General features: G+C 58.3%; 1 protein-coding gene and 2 long non-coding RNA genes across 9 annotated transcripts; 2 read left to right on the forward strand and 1 right to left on the reverse strand.

Annotated features, from left to right (window-relative positions):
- Window positions 1-10,564: 10,564 nt before the first annotated feature.
- On the reverse strand, window positions 10,565-17,484 carry LOC100682563. Of its 3 annotated transcripts, none has more exons than XR_005383713.1 (5): window positions 17,155-17,469; window positions 16,486-16,603; window positions 15,936-16,128; window positions 14,496-14,951; window positions 10,565-14,122 (listed from the first exon to the last, which is right to left on the reverse strand). It is a non-coding gene; the product is annotated as an uncharacterized LOC100682563 (long non-coding RNA). The 3 variants fall into 3 exon arrangements; XR_005383714.1 differs by having other exon boundaries at window positions 10,566-13,489; window positions 13,979-14,951; window positions 17,155-17,479; XR_005383712.1 differs by having other exon boundaries at window positions 12,415-12,429; window positions 13,353-14,951; window positions 17,155-17,484.
- A 486-nt stretch (window positions 17,485-17,970) lies between these two features.
- On the forward strand, window positions 17,971-22,058 carry LOC111093855. 4 transcript variants are annotated; one of them, XR_005383523.1, is made up of 4 exons: window positions 17,971-18,033; window positions 19,123-19,402; window positions 20,209-20,451; window positions 22,026-22,058. It is a non-coding gene; the product is annotated as an uncharacterized LOC111093855 (long non-coding RNA). The 4 variants fall into 4 exon arrangements; XR_005383526.1 differs by lacking the exons at window positions 17,971-18,033; window positions 22,026-22,058 and adding an exon at window positions 18,533-18,640 and having other exon boundaries at window positions 20,209-20,360; XR_005383525.1 differs by lacking the exons at window positions 17,971-18,033; window positions 22,026-22,058 and adding an exon at window positions 18,536-18,654 and having other exon boundaries at window positions 20,209-20,360.
- A 27-nt stretch (window positions 22,059-22,085) lies between these two features.
- On the forward strand, window positions 22,086-26,872 carry IRX4 (iroquois homeobox 4). 2 transcript variants are annotated; one of them, XM_038583258.1, is made up of 5 exons: window positions 22,086-22,176; window positions 22,714-22,965; window positions 23,599-23,729; window positions 24,657-24,985; window positions 25,444-26,872. In XM_038583258.1, exons 1-5 carry the CDS (start codon window positions 22,132-22,134, stop codon window positions 26,265-26,267), a joined length of 1,581 nt encoding a protein of 526 aa, XP_038439186.1. In that variant the 5' UTR covers window positions 22,086-22,131; the 3' UTR covers window positions 26,268-26,872. The 2 variants fall into 2 exon arrangements, with proteins under 2 accessions (XP_038439186.1, XP_038439187.1); XM_038583259.1 differs by having other exon boundaries at window positions 23,617-23,729.

Consider the following 26,872-nt stretch of genomic DNA (forward strand, 5'->3'; position numbering starts at 1 on the left):
GTGAACACAGGAGTCGGGGTAGAAGAATGAGGCAGGGGGTCAGGCAGGAAGGAAAGAGAACCCACAGGGGGCGTGTGTGTGTGTGTGCGCGTGCACGCAGGAAGCTGGACGTGGCACCTGCCCCCTCCTCTTCCCACGTTGGCAGGACCCACAGGACCAGCCCCTCTGTGCCTCCTGGCATTTTCTGGATCAGCGTCTGGGACATGCCAAAGCTGACCTCGGGCCATGTGTTCTCTGGGACGTCTGGCTTGTATTTTGCTGATTTCTTCCTCTTCTGTTACTTTCTTCACATTTATTGTCCTTTCCTCCATCTAAACTCTGAGAGAAGACATGATGGAGTTTCGCCTCTAAAATACAGCTGTCTAATGCTACAGACCCCCATCAGGGACGGCTGCAGCTGCTTCCAGCAGGTTCCAACGTGTTCCCACACATGGGAAAACATTGTGCTCCTCTCTACTCCCTACCACTCTCCTTGCACCTCGTGACTTTGAGGCACTTCATCAGATATGTGCTACTTCTCCAGCTTTGTGTCCCTAGTGGCTGCCCTGGCCCAGACGCTGTGCACCCCTGACCCACCGCCGTGCACCCAGGACCCACCACCATGCACCCCTGACCCACTGCCATGCACTCAGGACCCACTGCTGTGCACCCCTGACCCACCACCGTGCACCCTAACCTGCCGCCATGCACATAGGACCCACCGCCATGTACCCTCGACCCACCACTGTGCACCTCTGACCCGCTGCCGTGCACCCAGGACCTGCTGCACACCGCAGTCTGCTGGAACGGATGTCGTGGCACTGCATGCACCACGTGGTTGGTCCTTCCCTTTGAGGTCTATGCGTATACATCACATATTTTATATCTGTTTATGTTCCAGAACTCAGAATACATTTTAAAATTATTTTTATTTATTCAACAGATTCCTAAGGAAATTGGGAGAAAGGTATGAATGTTCCGTTCCCTCCCAGATCACTCAGCCTCCCTCGTAGGAGGACCTGGTGGCAAGAATTCATTTAGCTTTTGTTTATCTACAAAGTCTTTTTATTTAACCTTCATGGGTGTGCAATATTCTCTGTGACTATGGAATATTCTAGTAGAAAACCCATTATTTTTTCCTGCAATATTCTCTGTGACTATGGAATATTCTAGTAGAAAACCCATTATTTTTTCCTAATTTCCATGGTTCCTGATGAAACATCAGCAGTCGCTCACGTTGCTGTTCTTTCTGTTTGGAGGGACTCGTACTTTGTGATCTGCCCATTTGCTGGTTTTCTTCATTTTTTCCTGCTTGAGGCTCACTGACCCTTTTGGAACCGTATGGTTGACTCTCTTATCAAATCTGGGGAAAATTCTAAGCAATATCTTTGAATATTTCTTCTCTTTGCTGCCCCTTTTCCCTCTGGGACTCCAAAGTACATGCAAAATAGACAATTTGTCAGACAGAAGGTATTTTAGACTTCATGGGCCATGTGTTCCGTGTTGCAACTACTCATCTCCACCCTGCAGCTCGAAGGCAGAGGTAGATGGTACGTAAAGGAGTGTGCATGGCCGTACTCCAACAAAACTTTATTTACAAAAGCATCTGCTGCTTTGTGCAATCTTCCCACGTGTGCATCTGGGCCTCAGAAATGGGCCCTGCCTTGGGGTGCCGGCCCATCGGGTCTGGGCTGTGAATCACCCTGAGGTCTACACCGCACTGGCACTAGCCAGGCCCATGGGGAGAGAGCCTGCAGCCCTCCCCTGAGGACAGCCTGTGTGCAGCCACAGAGTAGGCCTTCAGCACTGGCCACCCCCACAGGTCACTCACGAAGGGGAGTCGGGGCTTACTGGGTCACAGACACACATGAAGCACAAAGCCCGGCCCCTGTTTATAGGAGAACCTCAACAAATTGCAGCAGTTTACTCCATTTCATTAATTCACTTAGAAATAATGTGTTCCTCCCCCACTATATTCTGGACAGTGTTGTGCACAAAACAGACCGAATCTCCGTCCCCATGGTGCCCACATGGGCCACATGCAAGAGGGGAGCTTGCAGATGATAATCGATGTTGGCAGAGCCCTGCCCAGATAGGTTGGTCATCTCTTCTGTGTGGTACTGGGCATATATCTTGTCTATACACCTGGACCCAACAGCAAGGGAAGCTGCAGAATGTGGCTTTGATGCTGAACTGTGGGGTCCTGACACTCTACTTTCTCACCACCTAGGGATTCCCTTCAGTTTGACTTCCTGTATCCATCATCTCATCTGCACAATGGGTGAATATCCTCCAAGAGTCGCTTCTGTGCCTGGATGACACCTTCCCTGAGCCCTCACCCAAAAAAGGTGGAATATAGGACAAAGGTTGGCTCTGAGGGCCATGGGCCCTGGAGCCAGAGTGGGCCTGGGAAGAGCCAAGGACAAGGAAGGATGCCAGTCTGAGGCCATCTTCAAGCCTGTCGCTAGCAGGGCACCTCTTGCATGAGCTCATACTGTTCACAAGGCAGGGCCAGAGGAACAGAGTGTGTGCAAACCGACTCCTGCCTCATCTGTCAAAAATCTTCTCCAGGTGGGGGTGCAGGAGGATTCCACAGTCCCGTGTGCAACAATGTGCAAATGACAAGCTGACTCCCATGAGCTAAATGCCACCATCCGGTAGTTAGGTGGTCCCTGAGCAGGGCAGGAAGGACTGCCCAGGACAAGGGCTAGTGGGCCGCACCAGCCCGAGGTTGCTTGTCCCAACCATTTCCAGCCTCCACGGTGGCCAGGAGTCCATGGGCAGGGCACAGAAGTGTCCCAACAAATGCCTGAGCACCAAATGACGGCAGGGGCTTGGAAGCCGTCAGTGACTGTTGCATCAGCGTTACAGTCGGGAACACAACTTGGGAAAAGTATTTCTTTTCTTTTTTTAGATTTTATTTATTTATTCATGAGAACACACGGAGAGAGAGAGAGAGAGAGAGCCAGAGACACAGGCAGAAGGAGAAGCAGGCTCCATGCAGGGAGCCTGACGTGGGATTCGATTCCGAGTCTCCAGGATCACACCCTGGGCTGAAGGCGGCTCTAAACCACTGAGCCACCCGGGCTACCCAGGAAAAGTATTTCCATTAAACTAGATGACTGACCTCACAGGCTGGTTTCTAGCTTTGCCACTGAAGCTCGTTTATCATTTTTGGAGAAAAGAAACGTGGATGGGCAAAGGCGGGGCTTCCAGAACTGTAACCAGAAAGTGAGCAAAGGGCTTTAAGTTTTACTGAATGGTTGACGGGCACTGGGTGTTATTCTGTATGATAGTAAATTGAACACCAATAAAAAAATAAATTAAAAAAAAAAAAAAAAAGGAAATATCAGAAGGGGAGACAGAACATGAAGACTCCTAACTCTGGGAAACGAACTAGGGGTGGTGGAAGGGGAGGAGGGCGGGGGGTGGGGGTGAATGGGTGACAGGCACTTAGGGGGGCACTTGACAGGATGAGCACTGGGTGTTATTCTGTATGTTGGTAAATTGAACACCAATAAAAAATAAATTTATTATAAAAAAAAAAAAAAAAGTTTTACTGAACTTGCCTCCTACTGGCCAGATCCAGTCAGAGGACCACGCTGGCACGGTAATGCACTTCTACCCAAGCCCCACTCCAGAGCCTCGGCTTCCCAGCCAGTGATGCACACTGAGCCAGCGGGCACTTGCATGTCTCTGCTAATGGAAGCATGCACATGCTCCGTCTGCCCCGGGCTCACCCTCGAGTGCCCTCAGCTCTCCTCGAGGTGCAGCTCACCGGTGTCATAAGGTCTAGCACCACACAGTTCTGGTTGGGGCTGACGGTAACCGGCCTCCCCAACCCTTGTGCACAACCGTGCACTGTCTACCTAACCCGCCCTGTGCTTTCCACCAGCCTACATAACCAGCTATCAGAAGGCAATCAACAACATCTAGAAACAAAATTGAATCTAGGAACTAAACCTAATTATCTAATTGTCATAATTATTTTAACCCATTCTTGACTCCCTTGGTTTAGTGGCGATGATCAAGCCCTGCCCAAGGATGCCAGAGGCTCTCCTCCGTGTAAGGCTGGAGGCTTCGCCGGCTAAGGGGATACATTGAGCCACCAAAATCTACGCTGAGGAAGAAAGCTTGGGAGCATGGTCGTGGGAGACGGCACTTAGGACTCTTGGTGCCAAGCAACAGAAAGCCTAGACTGGAACTGGCTTCACTCCAGGTGGACTCGTCACCACCAACGACAGGAAGTCCACAGGCAGGTGGCGCCCAGCCTGTGTCCCACTTCCCCGCCTCCCCACGGATCCACCTGTGGGTCCTCTTTCCAGAGGTCACTTCCAGATACTGCATGTCTGGTGGAAACAGAGGTCATTTCTTTCCATTTCTTTTTATCACAAAGAAATCTTTGCAGAATGCTGAGCTGACTTCTTGCATGTCGTAGTGGCCAGCACTGCTCACGTGCACGTGCCCGGGGCTGCCCGCGGTCCTTCCCCTGACTGCACGCCCTGTGCCTGAGGGTGGGCCAGAGCCGGTGACTCACAGAATGCAGCCAACGTGATAGTTTGTCACCTGTGAGGTTAGGCTGCATGGCACTGTCTTGCTCACAGTCTATTTTCACAACAGGAACCGAGCCCTGTCGTCCAGAATTCCTCAAGGGACTAAATTCTGACCCCAGCCATGGAAGTGACCTCGGGAGCAGATCTCTCCCCCCTGGCTCCTTCCAATGACACCACAGCGCTGGCTGCTGGCTTGCAGCCCCACAGGAGACCCCGAAGCCTGGGCTGCACGCAAGCTTCACCCAGACCCACAGCCCACTGGAAGGCTGAGATAATGACCAGGGCTCATTTTAAGCCACTAAGTCTTGGGACAATTTGTTCGGGCAATTGTTAACTAATGCCACGTTTGGGTCATCACAGGACCGGGAGGCTGAGCTGGTGACCGGCTCAGGATGGGTCCCTGGAGCCACAGACACAGTCACCAGGGGGGACTGGCAGGGAGAGGGAACCTGTGGGGTGAGTGTCTCCATTCTTCTCTCAGACACACCTGCTGAGAGCCTGCTTCCCTTTAGGACTGAGGCTGGGTCCTACGTGAGTGTCACAGGCCCCCCGGGATGCTGTGCATCTAGGCCCAGGTGGTGGTGGTGGTGGTGTGGACCATGGCCGTGGCCTCTTGGCCAGCAGGACTGTGGTCTGTCTCACACCCGGCCCCGAGCGGAGATGTGACTGGATGCAGGGCCAGTGACAGCGGGCCGTGATCAGGGGACTTTCCCACAATGTGATTCTGGTCCTCGGCCAGACCTCCTTGAATTCTCAGAAATGGGCCAATGGACTGAACCATGGGAAAGTGGTTGAGTGAGTTCAACTCTGTTTTCATGTCAACTTGCTGGCAGACACTACTGAAGAATATTTTTCCAGTGAGGTGCTTATGAAAAACATTTCTGAGTACCATAAAATCAATTGAGTTTATAAGAGAAAGCTATTGTTCCAGGAAACCTCACTAGAAAATCAGAACAGAGACACAAGAAATAAGCAAAAGCAAGAAAAGCCAGACCAACAAAGGACTCTTTCAGCCCCGACTTTGCAGCGGGTTTGTGCCAGCCCGGGCCGCGCAGGGACGCGCTCCTGGCGCACGTGGACTGCACGGTTGGGGTGGCCTGCACCAACCGCGCTCCCTCTCACTCCAACGGCTGTTTCTGGTGACGTGTCACTGGGAGGTAGGATCGTAATGTGATGGGAGAGGGGTCTTCCAGAAATGATGAGTGAAGGGGAGCCCTGCTCGCTGCCTCTCCCGGCAGCCTCTTTGCCAACAGCCTCCTTCCGCCACGACAGCTGGACCCCCGGGGGTTGCTTGCTGGGAACGAGCTCCTGGTCAGAGACGTCCTGGGGAAGCTGGCTGCCCAGGGACCGAGGCAGGAGGACCGAGGCATCGCAGGAGGCAGGTGAGGCCACTCTAATACCCATGTTCCTCAAGACCGTCCCCTTCGTGTCACTTCGCAGGGCACAGGAGCCCGCTGACCGCCCAGGCCACCTGCCTCGACCACAGCAAAACAGCCGACGGACCCAGGGAAACGAAGCGCAATGCTTGTTCACCATGCTCCTGAGCTGAGCTCTGCAGCATTGTGTGCTGCCGTTTTCATGAAAATTGCACCTTCCTTGGGAGTTCTGAGCACAAAATGTTACCCCTTGATATAAAGTAACGTTTCTTTTTATGAGGCAAAACGTCATTTCTAGAATAAATAAAATGTGGAAAATATGAAATGTGTAAGGCAAGCAAAAGCGCGCCCTTGGTCATGGTCAGGAGTAGACCGTCCAGCTGGGCTGCGGCCCCTCGTGGAGAAGCCAGGCAGCCCGCGGTGGGCCGCACGTCCCTGCGAGGACAGACAGACATCAAGGGGACTGGCTGTGCCCCGTGGACACCTCCCGTGTCCTTCTTAAACATGGGGTGACACAGTGTCGGGGGCCGTGGCCTATAAATACCACCAGCCTCTAGAAGCAGCCAGGTTTGCGGGAAAGCTGGACAGGGAATGGAAATGTGCAGACGAGCCTGGAACACCTTATCGCACCAGGAAAGTACCGAGCTACCCAGGTTGGCAGGGCCATGTCAGAGGGACGGGGGGAGGAGGCTCCCAGCAGCTCCCAGCAGCTCCCAGTGGGTCTTATTTAAGCCCCAGGAAGGATGATAATGGCTCAAAACACAGGAACCATGTCAAATCCCAGGGGGAATGTGGAGTCTCAAAACCACAGCCCTTAGTGCCCCCTCTGGAGGGTTCTGAGAATCCACTCACGTGCCCTCGGCCTCTCTTGCCACGTAACTGACAGTGCCAGGGCACGTGGCCCTGAGAAGTGTCCCAGCTCCCAGATGAGCGACGATGACAGAGCTCAAACCATGGCTCCCCGAGCTCGCCTGAGCAGCGGCGATCAGCAGCACAGTGGAGAAGACGCAATGGCCTCGCGGACACGCACACCCTTCCAGCAGTCCCACTGCTCGGGCCCCAGATGCAGCTGCCAGGGCATGTGACACACGGGGACGAAGGTGCGGGTGAACCAGCTCGGCGGAGGCGCCTTCAGCAAAGCAGGAACCCCGCAAACTCCTCAGGACAAAAGCCCCGTTTCCTCTCCAACGACAAAAAAAAAAAAAAAAAAAAAAAAATCAGACAGAGGATAAAGGGTAGAGCTGACCCGAAAGATGAACCAAGACAAGAGTCCCGCTGCCATCCGGCCTCGCCCACCACGCCCCGGGACAGCCCGTCCTCTCTCCCGGCAGCTGCTGGAGAGCCCCTGCCCCTCAGCGGCCGGTCCCTGGAAGGAGCCCCCGCATGCAGCAGCGGGTCTGGAGTGGCTGGGCTCCTACGTCACCCCCCTGGGAGTCAGACTCCACGGCTCAGAGGGCAGGGTCGTGGCTGCACCTCCGCAGCCACGCCTGCCCGCCGAGCCTCCCTGCCTCTGACGCTGCTGAGGCTCCGTCCGTCACGGGAGGCACCGGAGCCGGAAGAGCGCAGGTGAGTCTGTGGACTGCCGTGCCCAGCGGCCCAGCACACACCACCTGCCAGGTCGCCCGTGCCACCACGGCCCCAGAAGACGGCAATCCCGGGTTGGGAGAGGCGACACCATAGCAACACCAGACCTAGAAAAGTGGATCACAGGCAAACACAGGAAAGTGCTTCAGAGGCGCGAGGCCAGGAAGAGGCGCGTTGATTGCTGCGCCCGCGCCGGGAGGACCGGCGGCCTGCACAGCTGCCCAGAACCTGCACACGCAAACCAGCTTCTGGGATTCACAGGAAAACACTGAAAAAACACAGGCTTGCTGTTTCTGGGTTTCCTATGAAAACACTGCCTCCCGTGAGTGCCTGCTGTTCTCCATGGAATGTTTGGCTACAGACGGAGGCGGACATCCCACGCCCCCATGTGCTCTTCTGTCTTGTGGTGGCTGCAAAGAGAAATGTGGGCAAAAAGCACATTTTCAAACCACCAGCTCAATGTGTTTGGGAACTTTTAGTCTGCAGAAAATTTCTCAGCACTCACGATCTTTCAGGGCACTCAGCCTATTCCCCAGGTCCCGAAAACCCCACTAAGAATTAAGGAGAAAATCAGCAACCTTCCCTCAATGTTGTGGGAGACGCTCACCTAAACTGTGAAGGTGAGAAGACTCAAAATGAGATCCCATCTCTTCCAACTGGTGGCCGGCATGGACAGTCAGAGGCTCCTGGTGTTTGAGGGGCTTCCATTCTGCCTAGACGACCACCCCTCCCACCCCCATCACAAGACCACCAACAGCCAGCACAGTCATGGGGGTCAGTGGGGGAGTCGGGGGAGATGGACACCCCACACCCCAGGCTTCGAGCCTGCTGCCCCAGGGGGGCCAGGACCCCAGAGAATCTGAACCTGTCACAGCATACTAGGTAGTCTGGAGAGCACAGCCTCTGGTGACTTCATGTCTAGTGTTCTCCTGTACCAGCACATCCCACAGCAAAGATATCAGACAGCCTCTTGCCCCGGGTAGCAGGAAGGCCCTGAGGAGGATCTGAGCTGTGCCAGTTGGCTCAGATGGGGGTCCCCTGGACGCAGTACCAGCCTTGACAGTCATCCCGAGAAGAAAGGTGAGTGTAATGCTGAGCTTTCCTTGGACTGCGGAGCTGAGCTATCCATTCATGTTACCCAGGCTCAAGGAATAATGTCACACACAGGAGCCCCTTTCACATACCATGAAATATAACAAGTCCTCAGACAAAGGGTTCTCAAATATGGTGCCTAAGTCTTTTGGGGAGTTGGAATAGAAAGATCACACAAACCCTGGGATAGTGTTTGGGTTTGGGCAGTTGGGAGCTTCTGGCATCTCATGAGGAAGCAGCTGGCCCCCACAGGCCTGCAGACACCTTCCCTCCGAGGGAAGACAGCAGGTTGTCAGGATGCCAGGCTGTGAGGCTGCGTCTCTGGAGGAGCAGGTGTGCATCCTTGAGGCAAGAACCCCAAACTTCGAACAAGGCCTAGCCCACCTGCCATGGTTCTGGGTGTGCACACTATGTGCCCAGGAAACCCACCGCTCACGCACACGCCCATGCCAGCAGTGTGTACTGGGTGGGCTAGATGACAGCCGCCATGGAAGTCTGCGGGATGCGAAGACCACCAGGGTTTGGGGAAAGGCCAGGAAGGAAGTGCATAGAGAAGGAGACATCATTTCCAGAAGGTCTGATGTTATAACCATTTAACCTTAGAAAAGATGAAGAAATGTGCTTAGAAGACCTAACGATGTACTATGTTCGGTCACTTTTACTAATGTTTTGTTCTGCTCCTAGATTCCCACCACCAATCCTCCAAGAAGTCTAATGTACAGAAAACTGCAGGCAGGGACACCTGGGTGGCTTGGCAGTTGAATGTCTGCCTTTAGCTGGGTCATGATCCCAGGGTCCTGGGATTGAGTCCCAGATTGGGCTCCCCGCAGGGAGCCTGTTTCTTCCTCTGCCTATGTCTCTGCTTCTCTCTGTGTGTTTTTTGTGAATAAATAAATAAAATCTTAAACACACACACACACACACACACACACACACACACACACAGGCAGTGTGAGTGATAGTGGGAGATGCGCCCCCAAACCACAACTCGTCTCCCAGAAAACCGTCCTCCTGCCCGGGCCCCGACTTACTTGTGTTCCCCAGGGCATGGCCAGACCCCTGTACTGTCTCTGCTCCCTCCCTGTCCAGGCCCCCACCCTTAGGCAACTGCAAAGCCCACCAAGGACCTGGCTCATCCCTTCACCCATCAGCTCCATCTGCTGTGCCCAAGACCAAGCACCTGCCATTCCCTGGTGCAGGCCAAGCTGCCATCAACTAATGAGCAAGTGGAAGGCAGCTTGAACACACACGAGTCCTCTCTCCTACCAGATATCAAAGACTATGGTGGTCTAGGCAGGCAGCAGTGCCAAGCTCAAGACACGGCTTCTGAAACCCGAGTGACAAATTCTTACCCCTTCCCAGCAAAGGTTGGGGGGACAGAAGTAGAATCAGAGGGCAAACAGTTTCCTCTTAAATCAATCATATGGAAGCCACGTGCACCATCCTCCCACAGCCCAGTGGCAGAAGCTTTGTTCATGGTCCATGCGTAGCTGAAGGGAGGCTGGCAGTGTGGTAGCGGTGGCCTGTCACTGGGAGGGTGAGGCGACAATGGCAGACCTGCCCCTGCTGCCCCACTGGAGTCAGCTTCTGCCTCCGACGTCAGCAGGGATGCCAGGCAGCCATCTGCTAATGCATTGTGGGTAATGCGAACATTCCCAATGCCACGGACATGTGACAGGAGTAACACATTTACAGGGCAGAGCCCGTTGTTTTATAAGGATAGGCTTTCATTATTGAGGAGCTATCATCAAAGAATGTAAGACTCTGTTTCAAATCTATCCCATAAAGTTAATATTTTAATCATTAAATAAGTACAAATAGTAATTATTATTTAAATATTTTAATTAATTCTTAAAATTAGACAAAATACACCATACATATTTTGATGAGTGATGCATATTATTTAATGAATAACAATGGACAAAGTGTCTACCTCTGCAGAGGAAAAAGAAAAAATGCTGATCCCTACCTCACACCATATGATAAACAAACTTCAAAAGGGGCCTGGATGGGAAGATTGAAACTGAAAGATAAAGGAGTGATGGGAACACAGCCATAAATCATACACAGAGACGTAAATGACTGTGTCAAAACAATTTACTTCCATTTAGTCAAAAGTACAATTGATAATATTAAATATCATTATTTGGCACTGATTATTAAAAATAGATAAAATAATAATACATATTACTGAACATTATTATTTACTATTAATATTATAATATTAAATATTCTTATCTCCCTAAACTACAAGAAACAGGTTTTGATTTTTTAGGGCCACACTAGAACATCTCTGGTTCTCTGGTTTTGGACTGCTACCTTAAAACTTCAACACGCAATTGCATCATTTATTTTTCTGTACATTCTACAGACCTGTCACATCAGTGCTCCCTCCACCACAGTCCTGGTGATCCATGTAACCGGTGGTCAGTGCAGTAGCTGGCAAGTCCCCCAGACACCCTTGTCCAAACAGCCAGTGGCTACAGCATGCCGACACCTAGGCAGTCCTACAGAGAGCCTACAGGGCAGAGAAGTAGGGCCAGTGGCTGCTAGAAACGTTCACAAATAGGAAGTATTCATGTGGAAGTTAAGAAACATTCTTGAAAACATTATTTTCTCCTGCCCACGCAGCAATAACGGACACATCACCTTCCACTTCAGCCTTTAGTGGCACTGTGTATTTTGCCCATATACTGTATTTTCCCTTTAAGACAGTATTTCTTTCTAGTTGCTTTCTCTGTGTTGAAAATTATATCGTGGGGATCCCTGGGTGGCTCAGCAGTTTGGCACCTGCCTTTGGCCCAGGGCATGACCCTGGAGTCCCAGGATCAAGTCCCACATCAGGCTTCCTGCATGGAGCCTGCTTCTCCTCTCTGTGTCTCTGCCTCTCTCTCTCTCTCTCTGTCTCTCATGAATAAATAAATTCTTTTAAAAAATTATATCGTAATGTATAATTACATAGTGACATACAGTCATAATTTGGAATCATATAATGTACAGCATAATCACACGATCATAAATAATTATAATGTCATGAATAACTGTAGGAGTCAGATAGGACAGGTTGTGCTGCTATAACAAACAATCCCAACATCCAGTGGCTTGAACCATGGCCGATTCTCACTCTCACAGTGGGTCCGCCTCGGGCAGCAGGCTGTCTCATCCATGGAGCCCGGCTGAGCCCCTGTCATCTCGGGTGCTGCCCTCTGCCACAGCAGGTGGATGTGCCAGCCAGAGACAGTCACAAGGTCCAGTGCCTCCCTGGCAGCAGGCAAAGGAGCTTGTGTGCAGCATAAAGACACCCCCCCCGCCCCGGCCCCGTGCTGGCTGTGAGGAAGGACTCATTGCAACCCTTGACCAGAGGCAAAATGGAGCAGGCTGTGAACCAGAAACATCAGAGCAATCACGCTGGGAAGAGTCCACCACGCCTCCTATGACTGTACGAGCCTTTGGTAAAACCTTGGGAGAGCCAAAGTTCAGAGAATGTGGTCACCACGGGGCTGCCGCTGCTCAGCCAGTTCATCAGCCACCACCCAGGGAGGTCCGCAAAAGGGCCCAATGTTCTGGAGGCCGGCAAAAGTGCAGCCAGCCAGACGGAAGGACCACACAGTGAGAGCAGGTCATTGGCCCCCAGAAGTTAGGGCTGGAAAACAGTATAGCATGGTGAGTCCACGGAAACGTGGTGGTGCAGATACCCAAGGCGGGTATTCAGTGGCGCCTATAGTTTGCTCCTTCAGTGATGCCTTCACTCATGCTGTCCCCTCTCTGAGGACAGTATGCTCCAGCAGGGCTGATGGGTTTCTTCCCTCCGTGTGCTGGCACACCCCGAAACCTGCCGCAGGGGGCTGGGACATGGGAGATGCTCCATCAGGGCCCCTACACGAACAGTTGTGGCCTTCCAGGTGCAAGAACCCTCCCTAACGGCGTCTCCGTACTCTGCTGTTCTTCTATGAAGAACGCCGTGCACACGTCCTCATCAACTCCACATTCACCAAGCCCCTACTGTGTGTTTACTGTGCACCTACTACGTACAAAACAACCTGCCTGAAGCATTCATTCTAGTGCAGGAGGGGAGGGAATAAGGACAAAGAAATGAAGTAATGATACAATGTGCCCGATGGTGATAAAACACAGGAGGGAGACAGGAGAGGACTGGCTCTCATGTACTCCCCTCAGCTGCCCCGGGGCCGGGGTGACCGAGAGGCCTCATGCAGTTAGGGATGAGGGTGCCATGTGATCCTTCCTGATGGACACACGGGAGGTGCTCTTGGTCTGGGGGCAGGGGTTCCCCCTTCTGTGGACCTGACAGTGCTGATGAGGCAGTGGGGGGTGGGTGGGGGTCAATATGAAGAAATAAACCCAGGTGAACATGCAGCAGCCCAGGCTCCTGTGCTGTGGGTTGAATGCACACATTGCAGCTTCAACCCCAATACCCCAGAGTGTGCCCTCGTTTGGAAACAGGGTCATCACAGGAGTAACTGGGTAAGGATGTGCTGGAGAGAGAGTGAGCCCTAACCCCAGACAACCGTGTGCCTCTTAGAGGGGGGACCAATACACACACAGGGAGAGCGCCAGGCGAGCATGATGGGTCCAGACCCCAGGTGGCCAGCAGCCACCCAAGGCCAGAGCGAGGCTGGAGTAGGGCCTGCCTCATGCCTCCGGGGCACCAGTCCCGCCAAGGGCTTGGTCTTGGGCGTCTTCCCGCCAGACCCCAGAGAGACACCCACTTTGTGGCACTTTGTGATGCAGCCCAGGAACATGGACACACCTCCTCCACTTGGGTCTCCGAGCCCTGCATGTTGGCGGTCAGCCCCGCGGAGGAGAAGGTGCCGTGTCCCGCTGAGCATCAGGGATCACAGTTCCTTACAGGAGCTTTTGTGTCACGGGCAATAAGAGCGTCTCTTTCTGCCATATTTAAGCAGAAAATGAAAAGGTTGCTAAATGTAGAAGTAATTTTGACTGAGTCATTGATCTGGATACTTTTAAAGTAAAACAGTAAGTATTTCTGTCACACTTTGAAGTCGAGTTCTGTGGTCCCCTCTCCTCCCTGAGGGTTATTTTATAGCCATTAAGAATGTGTTCCTTTTATCTGGGGCCTTCAATTAATTGAATTTCAAAAATACTCTGAAATGGTTTTTTTTATATAAAAATCAGCTAAGTCCTGGAGGACATTCCTGTATGATTTACCGCCACAATAATTAAAAGCCTGTGCTTTACACCGGTCACCGCTGGAGCGCCGCCAGCTGCACGGAGGTTTACGGCACCATCTGTAAGGCCCCCAGGGTCGGGAGGACACTGCTCAGGGTGGCAGCATGCACTCCCGAATCCCCTTCAAGGGGACACAGCAGCGTTCGCAAGGCAGCGAAAGGTACAGCAATTCGGCGCCTCACTTACAGACCAGCCAACGTGGGCACAGGGTCCCTGTGTTCGTGAGTTCTATGTGAGGGCACTGCGGTCACAGCCCACACACACCTCCGACCCGGGGTGGAGAGGTCATCATGCCAAATCTCGGAGGGCAGCTCAGGCCGAGAGCAGCACCTGGGAGGGCAGGGGGGTCACAGTGCACTCGGCTCATGAAGGACCAGGACAGCCGCCAACCCCGCTGCACCTGCACCCACACCTCTGCCTCTCTTCTCTGCTAATGGCTCTCGTCAACGTCCACATGTGACCGTAGCGTTTGTGTGTGACTTCTAGGGAGCAGTGCACGTGAACGAGGCAGTCCAGAAGCATACCCCACTCCTTTCCTGCTGCGAGCTCTGGCAGGATGCCCCGTGAGGCTCCGTTGGGGGGCCCCCCACCTGTTGTTAAGTGTTTCTGAAATCCCTGACCCAAGGATGAGCTCCTGCCCCTGGAGCCCTCAACCCTCCTTTTTCCATTCTCTAGACCCTCCTTCCTGCCCCTCTGTTGGGACCTTCATGTGCAAACTCCAGGCCATGACGTCCACCACTACTGGCTCTACGATGTGAAGTTCCATCCTCGGGTTTGGATGCATTCCCTAGCCCGGCGTTGGTGATTCCAGCCTGCAGTGGGCAAATGTCTCAAGTTTAACCATACAGACTACAGACACTGTTTGAATGAACAGCCTCTCACTTTTAAGAGAAGAAACCTCCCTGCAGTGTGCGGGTATGTTTCAGCATTACAAACAGGACATGGCATTTCTGACACAAGGAGAAAAAAACCCTTCCCAACTCCTGCACCCCTGGCCTCCTTCCAAGCTCATGAGGGGTGGGGTGAGCAGGAGAGGAAAACGTGACACAGGAGGCACGGCCGTCAGTCCACACGAGATCACTCTGAGCTGCAACCACTTGTACCTCTGATCGATGGCCAGGGTCACATTGCTGTCCTGAACCCAGGCATCCCCTCGGCTCTGAAAAAGAAGTCACTCTGATTTTCTGCTTTAGATATTTTTGTTGGACCCCTACCCCCTCTTCCTGCAGCCCCAGGTGAGAAACAGGTCTCATTCAAAGATGAGAGATACGGCTGGCTCTCCCCTCAACACTCTTAGACCTGGGCCCCAGACACTGCTTTGCTGCGAAAGTCAGGCCAAGGAGGGCCAGAAGGCCAGGCCTTTCCAAAGACAAGGGCATCTGTGGGACACGGTGCCCAGTGGTACCAAGAGGTCCTTCTGGGGCCTTGCTCCCAGGGGCCCCCGGACCTCAGCAGGAGCCTCTGGGCCCTCCTGGGTCCCCAGGAAGGTGGGACAGGCTGTGGATCCCCCACCGATGGCAGGCAGCAGGCAGCAATTGGGCCAGCACAGCCTTCTCCACCACCAGATGCCTCTGCATGTTGCTGCAACGTCCAGGCAAGGGGGGGATGCAGCAGCAGGGCCAAGCCCTGGGGGCACGGAGACTTCTGTTTCAGATTGCATAGGGCAGCTCTGCCAGCAGCAAAAACAAAAGACGGATTGAGAGACAATGGATCTGTAAGGGAAGCAAGCCCTGACCAAAGGTGGGGCGCAGTGGTGGGCACAGCTGGCAGCCTCGTCACTGTGCAGAGTGCGCGCCAGGGCTCGCCCTCAGCCAGCCCCTGGAGCCGTGTGGTCCCTCAGAGGTGGCCACAGCTGCAGACTGGCTTTCTGGATTGATCACTCACCCTGATGCCAAAGAGGGATGCTCCCTGGGGCATTTCCCTCGTTTCCTCAGAGCACCTACCCAGGAGGCTCCCTGAGGGTGGCAGTGGAGCCAGGGGCCGAGGAGCAGAGGATGGCCACCGAGGCTTCTGGTCGGTTGGCCAAGGACCTGGGCAAGGTCAGGCCTGGCAGTGGCCAAATGATGCGACACTGATGACAGGCTCTCAGGGAGTGCAGTGAAAGGAGAAGCTGCGTCCCAGGGAAGGGCGGTGGATCCCCTACCTTCCAGGGTAGTGCTGTCTCCAGGGCACGCATGCTGCCGTCCGGGCTCTGGGCCCCCGGAGGACGCAGCGCCTCTTGGGCAGCCAGTCGCCCTCCGCTCCTCTTGGGCCTTGATGCTTCTCACCCGTGCGCTGCCGCTGCTGTTGTTAAAAGGCCCTGGTGAATGCAGAACCAGTCTATCTCCAAATCGAGGCTGTAGACACAAACATGCCTTGCTTATCTGCAGCTATGAAAAGAATCTGAGTCCCAGGTGAGCCCAGCAGGGAGGGATTGGCATGCTTGCCCCAGGGCCCTGCCAAGACCTTCCTGTGGCCGGGAGAGGGAGGAAGACACTGAGGGCAGGGCAGGGACAGAGGGCAGCCCCCTCCCCACACGGCCCATTGGGTCCTTCTTCCACTTCCTTCTGGCTGCCCTGAGAATGTTTCCCGACCTCCCTACACAGAGGGCACCCCTCCCACATCCCCCTCCATTCAACCCAGGTACATGGAAGGGCACACGGATGTTGCACATCTGAATGGAGCCTGTAGGCCCATAGCCACAGGAAGCCCACCTTCATGTTTTCAGAGCAACCCCAGGACCAGAGCTGTGTCCTTCCCAGAGACCAGCAGAAGCTCTGGACTCAGCTCAGGGCCAGGAAGCCGGGGACTGCTGGCTCTCCTCTTTCTGCTCTGCAGAGGACACGGAAGTGTGCCAGAGGACTGGAGACAAACACCAACCCCCTACCCCCTCACCCCTCTACCCCTGAACCCCCACCCCTGCGCTGCTGGGGCAGCAAGGACATGTGCAGGCCTTCCCGCTGCTACAGAGAGCTTTCAAGAAAAAGAAGGCGGTGGGGGGGGTGGATGGTAATAACTTTTTTAGACATTATCCAATCAACACATCTTCAATGTCACTACAAGGCCACAGATTGTGAAGAGAACTTCATGGTTCTGAACGGATGGGGGAGGGGGTCAGGGCCAGAAGTGCCCCCCTGAGGGACCTGGGACCTGCCTACCCAGGATGACTTCCATCCTGGACTCAGGTTGCAGAAGCCACAGGCTATTCAGGGGGAGGTGTGTCCCCAGGCCAGAGGCCCAGCCCAGGAGCGCTCTGGACTGCCCTGAGAAAGCTCCCAGGTCAGGCCCCCACCGGGGGAAGGTCACAGGCCTGCTGTTCCCCCAAGCACTTTCTGTTACCTGGGAACACCCACCTCCAGCCACCCAAGCCCTAGCACCCTCACCAAGTCAACCGCTGCTGCCCAAGCAGCTGGAGCGGGCAGGGGCCGCGGACGGTAGCCAGTGAAGCAGCCTCCCTTAGGGTGAAGGGGCCATACGGATGGGGGGGGGCGCAGTGCGGGCCAGAGAGCCGAGGGCGGGAGCCTGGCGGCCTAGCCTCCTGCCCAGCCGCCCTCAGCCAGCTGTCCGGAGCGGGGGACACCACGGCCAGGGGGGCTCAGGAGACCTGGGGCCGGCGGCTTCCTCTGGCCCAAGCCGCCAGGGTTCGGCCAGATGAGGGCTGCGTGCCTTCCCGCGGCCTTGCTGCGGCTGGGCTGCCTCCCCCGCGCAGGGTGCCCCCGCCCCCGCCCCCGCCGCCGCCCAGGGCGCCCCTCGGCGCGGCTCAGGCGCCCCACGCACCCCGCGCGCGGGCCAGGCGGAGGGAAAGTTGGCAAGCGCGCGGCGCCCGCGGGGGAAAGCGTTAATGGGCGGCCGGGTGGGAGCAGAGCGCTCGCTCGCCCACGTCACGCCGGTGCGGGCTCGGCTGACGACCGCGGCGCCTGGGGACGCCGGCGCGCTCCGCTCGCCAGGTGCTCCGCCTGGAAATGTCTCCATTAGTTGTCGCCGGCTCCCCGCCGGAGCGCGCGCGCCGAGCGGCCGCGCAGAGCCCTCGCGGGCGGCCGGTAGTGGCCGGGCGCCACCGCAGGTAGGCGAGGTCCCCGCGCCCGCCCCCGCCCCGGGGCTCCGAGACCCCTCCCCCCTTCCGGGGAGGCGGAGGCTCGGCGCGGCCGCCGAGGGGCGCGGGCGGCGGCGACTGCGGCGACTCCCCGGTGCGTCCCGGGCTGCGCGCTGCTCCCCGCGGCCCCGGCGCCCCAGCGGCGCGGGCGGGCGCGTCCCCAGCGCAGGTAGGGAGTGGGCTCGGCCGCACAAACTTTGCCAGGATCGCTCCGCGCCGGAGGGCACAAAGTTTGCTGCCAGCCGCTGGGGTCTCCCGAGGCCGGGGCGTTCGCCGCAAGTTGCGGAGACGGGGTGTGGGGGCGGCGCGGGGCGCGGGGGCCGACGCGGGGCAGCGGGGCCTGATCCCGGACGCCCCGGCTGCGCGCCTTTCCCGCTCCGGCAGCGCCCTGCGGGCGAGCGGCGGGGGCGCAGCGGGAGAGCTGGAGCGAGCCGACCTGGGATGGAGGCGTTTCGGGAGCAGGATTCAACGCGCTGGCCTGCAGCTCGCCCGCCTGACTTCGCCGAGACCCGGAGCACCGGCCCCGAAGGAGTGACCTGCCGACCTCGGGGCTGGCTGGCGAGCGGCGCGCCGCGGATATCCAGAGCGCCTTTCGGCCCCACACCCCGCCCCGGGTGTCCGCGAGCGGTGGGCGGGCACAGGCGCCCCGAGGGCTGGACCCCATGCCTCGGCGGCGGCGGCGGCGGCGAGGCCCTAGCCTGGCCTGCGCGCTCTAGCCTCCGCCCTCTGCCTGGGGTCAACTTGGCTGGGCTGGAGAGAGCCCCTGGCGGCTCTCGGTGCGGAGAACCAGGTGGCCCCGGGGGTCGACTGGGGGAACCGACCGGGGGCGCCTGGCCCCAGCCGGTCTCGGGGGGCGGGGGAAGAATGTCAGGGCGCGGCCTGTCTCCCAGAGGCCTCTCCTCGGCCTACAGCACCTTTGGGCAAAAAGGGCGACCCACAGGCCTCTCACATTCGGCGCTAACCATCCTCAGCCCCCTCGCCCTGGGCTCCTTTAGTACTCAACAGGCCAGTGGGGGCACTTAACGGAAGCTGAGCTGCTGCCCTGTCCGTGGGAAGCCTCTCCTGGGTGTATTTAGAACCGAGGGTCCCTCAAGGGACGTGAGGTCAGTACGCCCGTGTATGCAGGCGCGTTCAGCTGGTGATACCGGAGATGCTGACACTCCTGCTGTATCCTCTCTTGGAGAGAAACCCGGTGCTCAGCTCAAGGCTCAGCCTTTCAGGAAAGGGCACTCGAATATTATTCTGGTGTCTTCTACAGGGCCAAGATAACCCGAAAGTATCCCGGTTCCAGGAGGCCTGCCTCAGCCAGGGTGCAGGCTGTCAGCGAGATTTCCCGGGTGTGCTCCAGATTGGAGACAGGCCTGACTAACCCCGAATCCGGGATTAGATAGCAGGGCCTGGGTGATCGGTGGCAAGGTCGCTAGGCTCCTCCGGCAGCAGAGCCTCCCCAAGCAGGGTAGCCATACAGGCCACCCTGTCGCAGGCCTGGGGCGGCACGAAGCGGAGGATCAGTGTGCAATGGCCTTGGGAAGTCTCCGGTGAGCTTCATTTCTGGATTAGAAGGAAAGGTTCCCCGGGAGAACCAGGCTAGGCAGGTGGGGACTGAGAGCGTCTATTGAGGCACTCAGGCTGAAAAGGAAAACCTGGCAGTGATGGTCAAAAGAAGCCCCTGCCACCCCTCCCCTAGGGGCCCCCGCGGCCGGGCTGTGCCCAAAGGTGGGCACCTCTGCTCAGAAGATAAACGATGATGTGTGTGTTCAGGGGGCGCCGTTCCCCTCCAGCTGTGGCCCGGGTAAGGAACCGGCCTGGGCGCGCTGCTCTGCGAACTAGAGCCTCGGGCCCTGGGACCTGGGCGCTGGCTGTCGTCCCCCGCGGCCCGGGTGCTCACAGTCGCCGGAGGTTGGGCCCTGGGAAGTGGGCGAGGAAAAGATGCAGAATGCACCTTCTATCCTGATTACTGCTCCCTGGGCCCTGGGCCACCCTGGGCTCCTGCCCCTCCCTCGCCCGGGCCTCATTACCGGGAGAGAGCGAGCTGTTTGTAAACAATAAATAATGGAAAGTAGGAGGATGTTCAGAAAAGCCTCAGCAGAAGCGGGAAAGCTGGAAGGAGTTGGGAGGAGGGGGTGGGGGAGGGGCGGAGCAGAGGAGGAAGAAGGAGAGAGATGGAGAGATTCATTTCTGCCCAGAAGCCCCGGTGGCTAGTTTCTTATTATTTACAGGAGGTGATATTAGCAATTCAGGTGAGAAAGAAATAAACACGGCTGCCACGAGATCAATACAGAATTCAGAAACAATTATTAATGTCATTTGACTCGTGTTCTTTATATATCTCTCCCGGCTACAGACGCTTAAACTGTCTGAATAATTTGCATGGAGCGGCTATTCATTATTTCCGATGATTTTCCTTCGCAAGCAGCTCGGACGTGGCCGGCTGTGGTTCAACGCGATCGGAGAGCTCGTATTTTCATCTGTAAATTAAAGCAATTACGCAGCAGATATCTTATGATGCGTACTGTGGTCTCCAGATAGTCATCAATCACCTTCAACCGAGCTGTCAGAGCGGGCAGATTTCGTTTCTGGGAGGCAGGTTTGCAGCTGGGGAGAGGGCGAGAACGTCATCATTAATTAGAGGGTGACCCTGGGGCGATTCACAGGTCTGAACCCAGGAATCTTTCCGAGCAAGTCTGCACAGCGCCGCCGCGCACAGTTCCCCTCCCGGCGGCGCGGGAGGCCGAGCGGGGCGAGCGCGCGGCAGGGGCGAGCCCGGGTCCCCGCAGGGCGGCGGCACAAAAGGCGGGGAGCGAGTTCGGGGTGCCCAGGCGCCCCTCCGCCGCCTGCGCGCTCGCCTCCGTTGGGGATTCGGGCAAGGTCCCAGGACCCGGACTGAATGGGGAAGTCCCGGGGTGGGCACTCGGCCGGCTCCCCAGACTGCTCCGTGCGCCCCGGGCGCTGAGCTACGCGACACGGGCGGGGAAGGGCGTCCCGGCGCTCCCTCCCCGGCACCTAACCCTGAGGGTCGCCCGGAGCAGCCAGCGTAGCGGGAGGGGCCCCGGAGCGGAGGCGGGAAACCTGCTCTTCCGAGCGCGCGGGGACGTCTGGCAGTCCCGGGTTTAGCCGCGAGGGGCAGGGGAGGCCGAGGGAGGGCGGCCCGCGCTAGGGGGTGGAAGAGGAAAGGGAGGGTCGCTCGCCGCGTCCGGAGGTGGGACGGAGGAGGGGGCGTTCCCCGGGGACGCGGTGGCGGAGAGTCGCCAAGCCCCGCCGCACTTGGGCCACCGAGCCCCGGCGTGGATGGCTCCGGGAAGGGCCTCGGGACCCACACACCCGAGGGCCTCCTGACCCCCGGACGCGGACACTTGCAGCCGCTTTGGGTCCTGGAGCTCCGCCCCGGAGTTGGGCTCGAACTGGCGGGCGGCGGCGCGGCCCCGGAGCCGAACAATAGTGCGAGCGGCGCGCCGGCCGCGGAGCTGCCTCCCTGCACCCGGGGCGGCGCGCGGAGGCCGGGCGGTGGCCGGGCGGTGGCCGCCTGCGCCAGCACCAGCGCGGGGCTAATTTTAACTGTTGATTACATCTTCAGCGGAGACTCGCTCGTGTGTCCCTTCACATGTCTCATTTGTAATTGAGACTAATGATTACAGTGGGGCGGGAAGGAGCAGGTGCTCATTAATTAATTTCTAATTAAAAGTGCTTCCCGTTCTCGGTGACTAAGGAGAAGCAGCCTTCGTCGGGGCGGTAGTGAGTCCACGGATGGAATTCGTTGGTTAGAGCCCGCTGCCCCTGCGCCCCGCGCGGCGCCCCGGCGGTCCCCGTCCCCGTCCCCGGCCCGTCCCCGTCCCCGCCCCCGCCCCGCGCGGCCGCCAGTGACCCGCGCGTCTGCGGCCCGGCCCGGTGCGCGGCGTGGGCTGACGTCAGCGCCTCCGCCGCTTAAAGCCACGCACATCTGACTTGACGGGTTCGCGCAACTCGGTTTTTTTTTTTCCTTTTTTGCAAAATATGTATTTGTGTCGCCGCTGCGAGGCCGGTTGGTCCCAGAGCCCCCTCGAGGCTCGGGAATGTGAAGCCAACAGGCTCGCTGCGGCCGCCGCCGCTCACTTCCCTACCGGGTTAGAAAAGTTTGCGGGGCGTGTGGATGAAGTAACCGGCTCTTCTGCTTCGCCCTCCCAGCGCCTAGGAGCCGGCGGCCCCGGAGCAGTGGCCGCGCCGCGCCGCGCCGCCCCCCGCGGCGCAGGACCTCGCCGGCCCCGCCCGCCGGCCCCGGGCCGCGCGCGCCATGTCCTACCCGCAGTTTGGATACCCGTATTCCTCCGCACCCCAGGTAAGGGGCCTTGCGCGGTGCGGGGGCGCGGCGGGACACGCGGGCGGGCGGGCGGGCGGTGCGGCCCCGCGGCGTCGCTGCCCCGGAGCCGGGCCTGTGCCGCGCGCTCCTCCCTCGCACCCAGCCCGGCGGAGCGCAGGGGCGCTGAGACAGGTCTGACGTGCGGGGGCCCCATTTCTCCCGCTTTGCTTGATCCCCACTCCCACCCGCACCCGCACCCGCACCCCACCCCGGGTCCGTGGCTTCGCCCCAGAGGAGCCCAGGGACTCAAGACAGACGTGACACAGGAGGGCGTGCGCGGCCTGGGAACCCCCCACACAGGGACGGACCCCCGGGGGGGTGCACTCGGGGCCTGGACGGGCGGGGCCCAAGAGGCTGGAGGAAGCAGCCCCGCAGAGCCGACTCCCGGCGGGAAGGAGCGCGCGCGCCGCGGGCAACGGGGCGCCCTCCTGGGCCGGGAGCAGGGCGGGTGGAGGCCTAGAGCCCCAGCCTCGCGCGCGCGCGCCCGCCCTTCCTCGCGGCCCGTCTCCCCTCCAGTTCCTGATGACCACCAACTCCCTGAGCACGTGCTGCGAGTCGGGTGGCCGCACGCTGGCCGAGTCGGGGCCCGCCGCGTCGGCCCAGGCGCCCGTCTACTGCCCGGTCTACGAGAGCCGGCTGCTGGCCACCGCGCGCCACGAGCTCAACTCTGCCGCGGCGCTGGGCGTGTATGGGGGCCCCTACGGGGGCTCGCAGGGCTACGGCAACTACGTGACCTACGGCTCCGAGGCGTCCGCCTTCTACTCGCTGGTAAGGGGAGGGGGAGGATCTGAGACCTTCCCGCCACGCCACGCCACGCCCCTGCCCCGGATTTGCCAAGCCCACTCCCTGAACTCTGGAGTCAGGGGCGCCGGTGCCCTGGACCCCAGGTTGTAGGGGTGGGAAAAGCACCCTTCGCTGCTGCTTCACCTGTACACCTCCTCGCCTGGCTGCTCAGAACCCCGCCAGGCCCCCGGGCGGGGAACCCCCCAAGCCTGACCACAGCACCATGGCCCAGGGCAGCCCCTGCTCCCCATCTCCACAACCCCTATCCTCACTCCTCTGGGTCTCTCTCTCCCTCTCCTCCCAACCCCCACCACTCAACCCCTTTCGGACCTCCCTTTTGCTCCACCTCTCCCTCTCCCAGCCATCCGCTCACCCTCCTCTCCTGTGCTGCCGTCCCAGCCCCCTACCCTCTTCTCTGCCCCTTTATTCCTCTAATCTCATTCTCACCCCTCCTCCCCATTCCCCTACCCCAACGCTCCCTGGGCCCTAGAGAGAGTCGGGAACGGTCGGGGTGGCTGGTGAGGCTGCCCAGGGTCTGTGCCCAGCGTTCAGGAGCAGAGGGATGTGGGGGAGGGGGCGGGGTCGAGCTGGGTCGCCTCCAGGAAGCTTCGACCCCAGGCTCCTGGGATCCTACAGAACGGCTTCGACTCCAAGGATGGGCCTGGATCTGCGCATGCGGGCCTGGCGCCTGCCGCGGCCGCTGCCTACTACCCCTACGAGCCGGCGCTGGGCCAGTATCCCTACGACAGGTGAGGGACAGAAGTCCTCGCATGCCCTGCATGGGCCGCAGGGCTCCATCAGCCGTCAGAATCACCCACACACACCAGCCCCACCAGCTCCACACCCCCTAGAAAAAGTTGGGAGGTAGAAGGAGGGGCATTTTTCTGGTCCAGCTCCCGATGACCTTGGTTTAGTCCAGCCCCACTCCCTAGGCAAGCCATGCTCCACAGGGGTTAAGGTGCGTCCCCACCACCCCCACCCCCAGCCCACTGTCTGGACTCCCAAAGCCCTTGCTGTGATGTGGTTTCCCTGAGCAGACAGGTCTTATTGCCCAGGCTTCGGACACCTGCCCCAACCCAAGATGCGCAGCCCATGTGGGTGTGTGGGAGCCCCATCCACCTTCCCCCTGTGGTGAGAACTGGAAGGGGGAGTCCAGTGGGACCCACTCAAAGACAGCATGGCCCACCTTGGGGAGAGGAGGGAACAATTAGGAACTAACTGCAGAAAGTTCACCATAGGCTATCTGGGCATTTTCTTCTGTGGGCACTAATGACCGCTTCTGCCCATGGGTGTTATACAGTTGGTCTCACACTTCTACGATGTGCTTTCCTGGTCTGGGGATCAGAAGGGTAGGAGAGACACCTCATAAAGGAACCCAAAGAAGTAGATGTCTAGGTAGTGACAATGACAGAGACCTGGCCAGGTTTTGAGCCCCCACTCCACTCCTGACCACTCTGGCTGGGAAAGAGCCAGGCTCCCTTTAAGTTTAATCAAACATAAGCATCTTCACTTTCTGGGGCCCCAGAAAGCAGTGCATGGGCAGTGGCGAAGGGCGGGGCCTCGGTCCCGCCCAGGTCTTACCCCATGATGAGGCCTGAAAGCCTGCACGGGCCTTGCTCTGGCCTCCGGCACCACAAGGGCCTCGGCCGGCGACCCATTGCCCAGCCTGTCCCCAGGTACGGGACCATGGACAGCGGGACGCGGCGGAAGAATGCCACGCGCGAGACCACCAGCACGCTCAAGGCCTGGTTGCAGGAGCACCGCAAGAACCCCTACCCCACCAAGGGCGAGAAGATCATGCTGGCCATCATCACCAAGATGACCCTCACGCAGGTGTCCACCTGGTTCGCCAACGCGCGCCGGCGCCTCAAGAAAGAAAATAAGATGACATGGCCGCCAAGGAACAAATGTGCAGACGAGAAGCGACCCTATGCAGAGGGCGAGGAGGAAGAAGGGGTGGAGGAGGAAACCAGGGAGGAGCCCCTCAAGAGCACCAAGAACGAAGGTGGGTGGGAGTTGGTGATGCCAGGGCTGGGCACGGAGGTCGGGACTCCCTGTGCCTTCTTTGGGGTGCTAAGACCTCTAAAGACACTGAATCTGGGGTAGTTAAAGCAAACTGTGAGGGTTTGGGCAGCAAATGAATGAGGTGGCCCTGAGAGGCCCTGAGCCCAGGGGGCCTGCAGTTGGAACTGGGAGCAGGCTTCAAGAAGCCCAAAAGGGGCATCTACAACCTGAGACACGCCCACCCTGAATCTGAGGAGGGACTCCCTGAGTCTCCCGTGTACCCTCCGGGGGGATAGAGAGCATCTGGAGCAGGTGGGAGGTACAAGGAAGGGCTGTGGTGCTTTTCCTAGCTCCAGGGTCTGCCCCATAACCAGGGGCACAGAGCTAGGAAGGACCAGTGGGGTTCTGCTACACACATTCCTCTCTTCCTGCACTGGCCCCTCCCTCTATCCTGTGCAGAGTCCCTGGGCAAAGAGGAGAAGGATCTAGAGCTCACCGACTTGGAGGACTTCGACCCGCTGGAGGGGGAGCCCCATGAGTGCGAGCTGAAGCCGCCCTTCCAGCCCCTGGAAGGCGGTCTGGAGCGCATCCCTGCGGCGCCCGACGGTCCGAGCGCCCCAGGGAAGGAGGCCTCGGGCACCCTGCGGATGCCCCTGGCCGCCGGTGGCGGGACCGCCCTGGACCAGGACATGGAGAGAGCCAGGAGCTGCCTCCGGACCACAGCGGCTGGGCCAGAGCAGCAGCCCGGTGCAGGGGGCGGCTCACAGGCTTGTGAGGCCAAGCTGGGCTTTGCACAGGCTGGGGCCCCGGCGGGCCTGGAGGCCAAGCCGCGCATCTGGTCCCTGGCACACACTGCTACCGCGGCCGCCACTGCCCTGAGCCAGACTGAGTTTCCATCCTGCATGCTCAAGCGTCAAGGCGCTGCGGCCCCTGCGGCCACTTCCTTGGCTCCTGCTTCATCCTCGCCTGCGGCCCCAGCCCCTACTGGTGCCCTGGACAGGCACCAGGACTCCCCGGTAACCAGTCTCAGAAACTGGGTGGATGGGGTCTTTCACGACCCCATTCTCAGGCACAGCACTTTGAACCAGGCCTGGGCCACCGCCAAGGGCGCCCTCCTGGACCCAGGGCCGCTGGGACGCTCGCTGGGGGCAGGCGCCAACGTGTTGACGACACCCTTGGCGCGCACTTTCCCTCCTGCTGCACCCCATGATGCACCGGCCTCAGGTGCAGCCAAGGAGCTGCTGGCCCTCCCGAAGGCCGGAGGCAAGCCCTTCTGCGCCTAACTGGCCCCTGCCCCTGAGCAGAGGAGGAGGAGCCCATGCTGGGGCTGCAGGCCTGTGGGTCACAGACTCTTTTTCTACCAAGTTTCCAAAGCAGGACGAGAGCGTGGCAAAGTTCAGGCAGCCAACCCACTGTAGAGGGAGGAGCTGAACTCGGCCTCTCCAGGCTACACGCCAGCCGCCTGAGCTGTCTTGCCAGGTCCACCGACCCCACCTGGACATGCACTAGTTCAGGCCATTTCCAAACTCCGAGACCCATCGGGATAGGGCTGCTCACAGGCAGAAGGGAGCCACCCTAAGCATAAAGTTTACGTCTGAAAGTTTACATGGAGAAGACATTTCCGTTCTGAGGCTTTGTTTTGCTGTCTCCTTTCGGGTTCGAGGCATGCCAGCGTTCCTCCCGGAAGACTCCTCAGCCTGGGGACCTGATCTCATCTTCCGCACATTTGCCAACAGCACTCCACCTCGTTCACACTATTGCACACTCTTAACTCGATAAAATTATGTTTTTTTTTAAAAATGTATGTTCACACCAATAATTGCCTGCTTCAGAGGCTAATATAACAAAACCAATAAACCGAGTGATGGTGTTTGCATTGCAACATGAA

The sequence above is a fragment of the Canis lupus genome, chromosome 34 (assembly GCF_011100685.1).
Source record: "Canis lupus familiaris isolate Mischka breed German Shepherd chromosome 34, alternate assembly UU_Cfam_GSD_1.0, whole genome shotgun sequence".
In the NCBI taxonomy this organism is placed as follows: domain Eukaryota; kingdom Metazoa; phylum Chordata; class Mammalia; order Carnivora; family Canidae; genus Canis; species Canis lupus.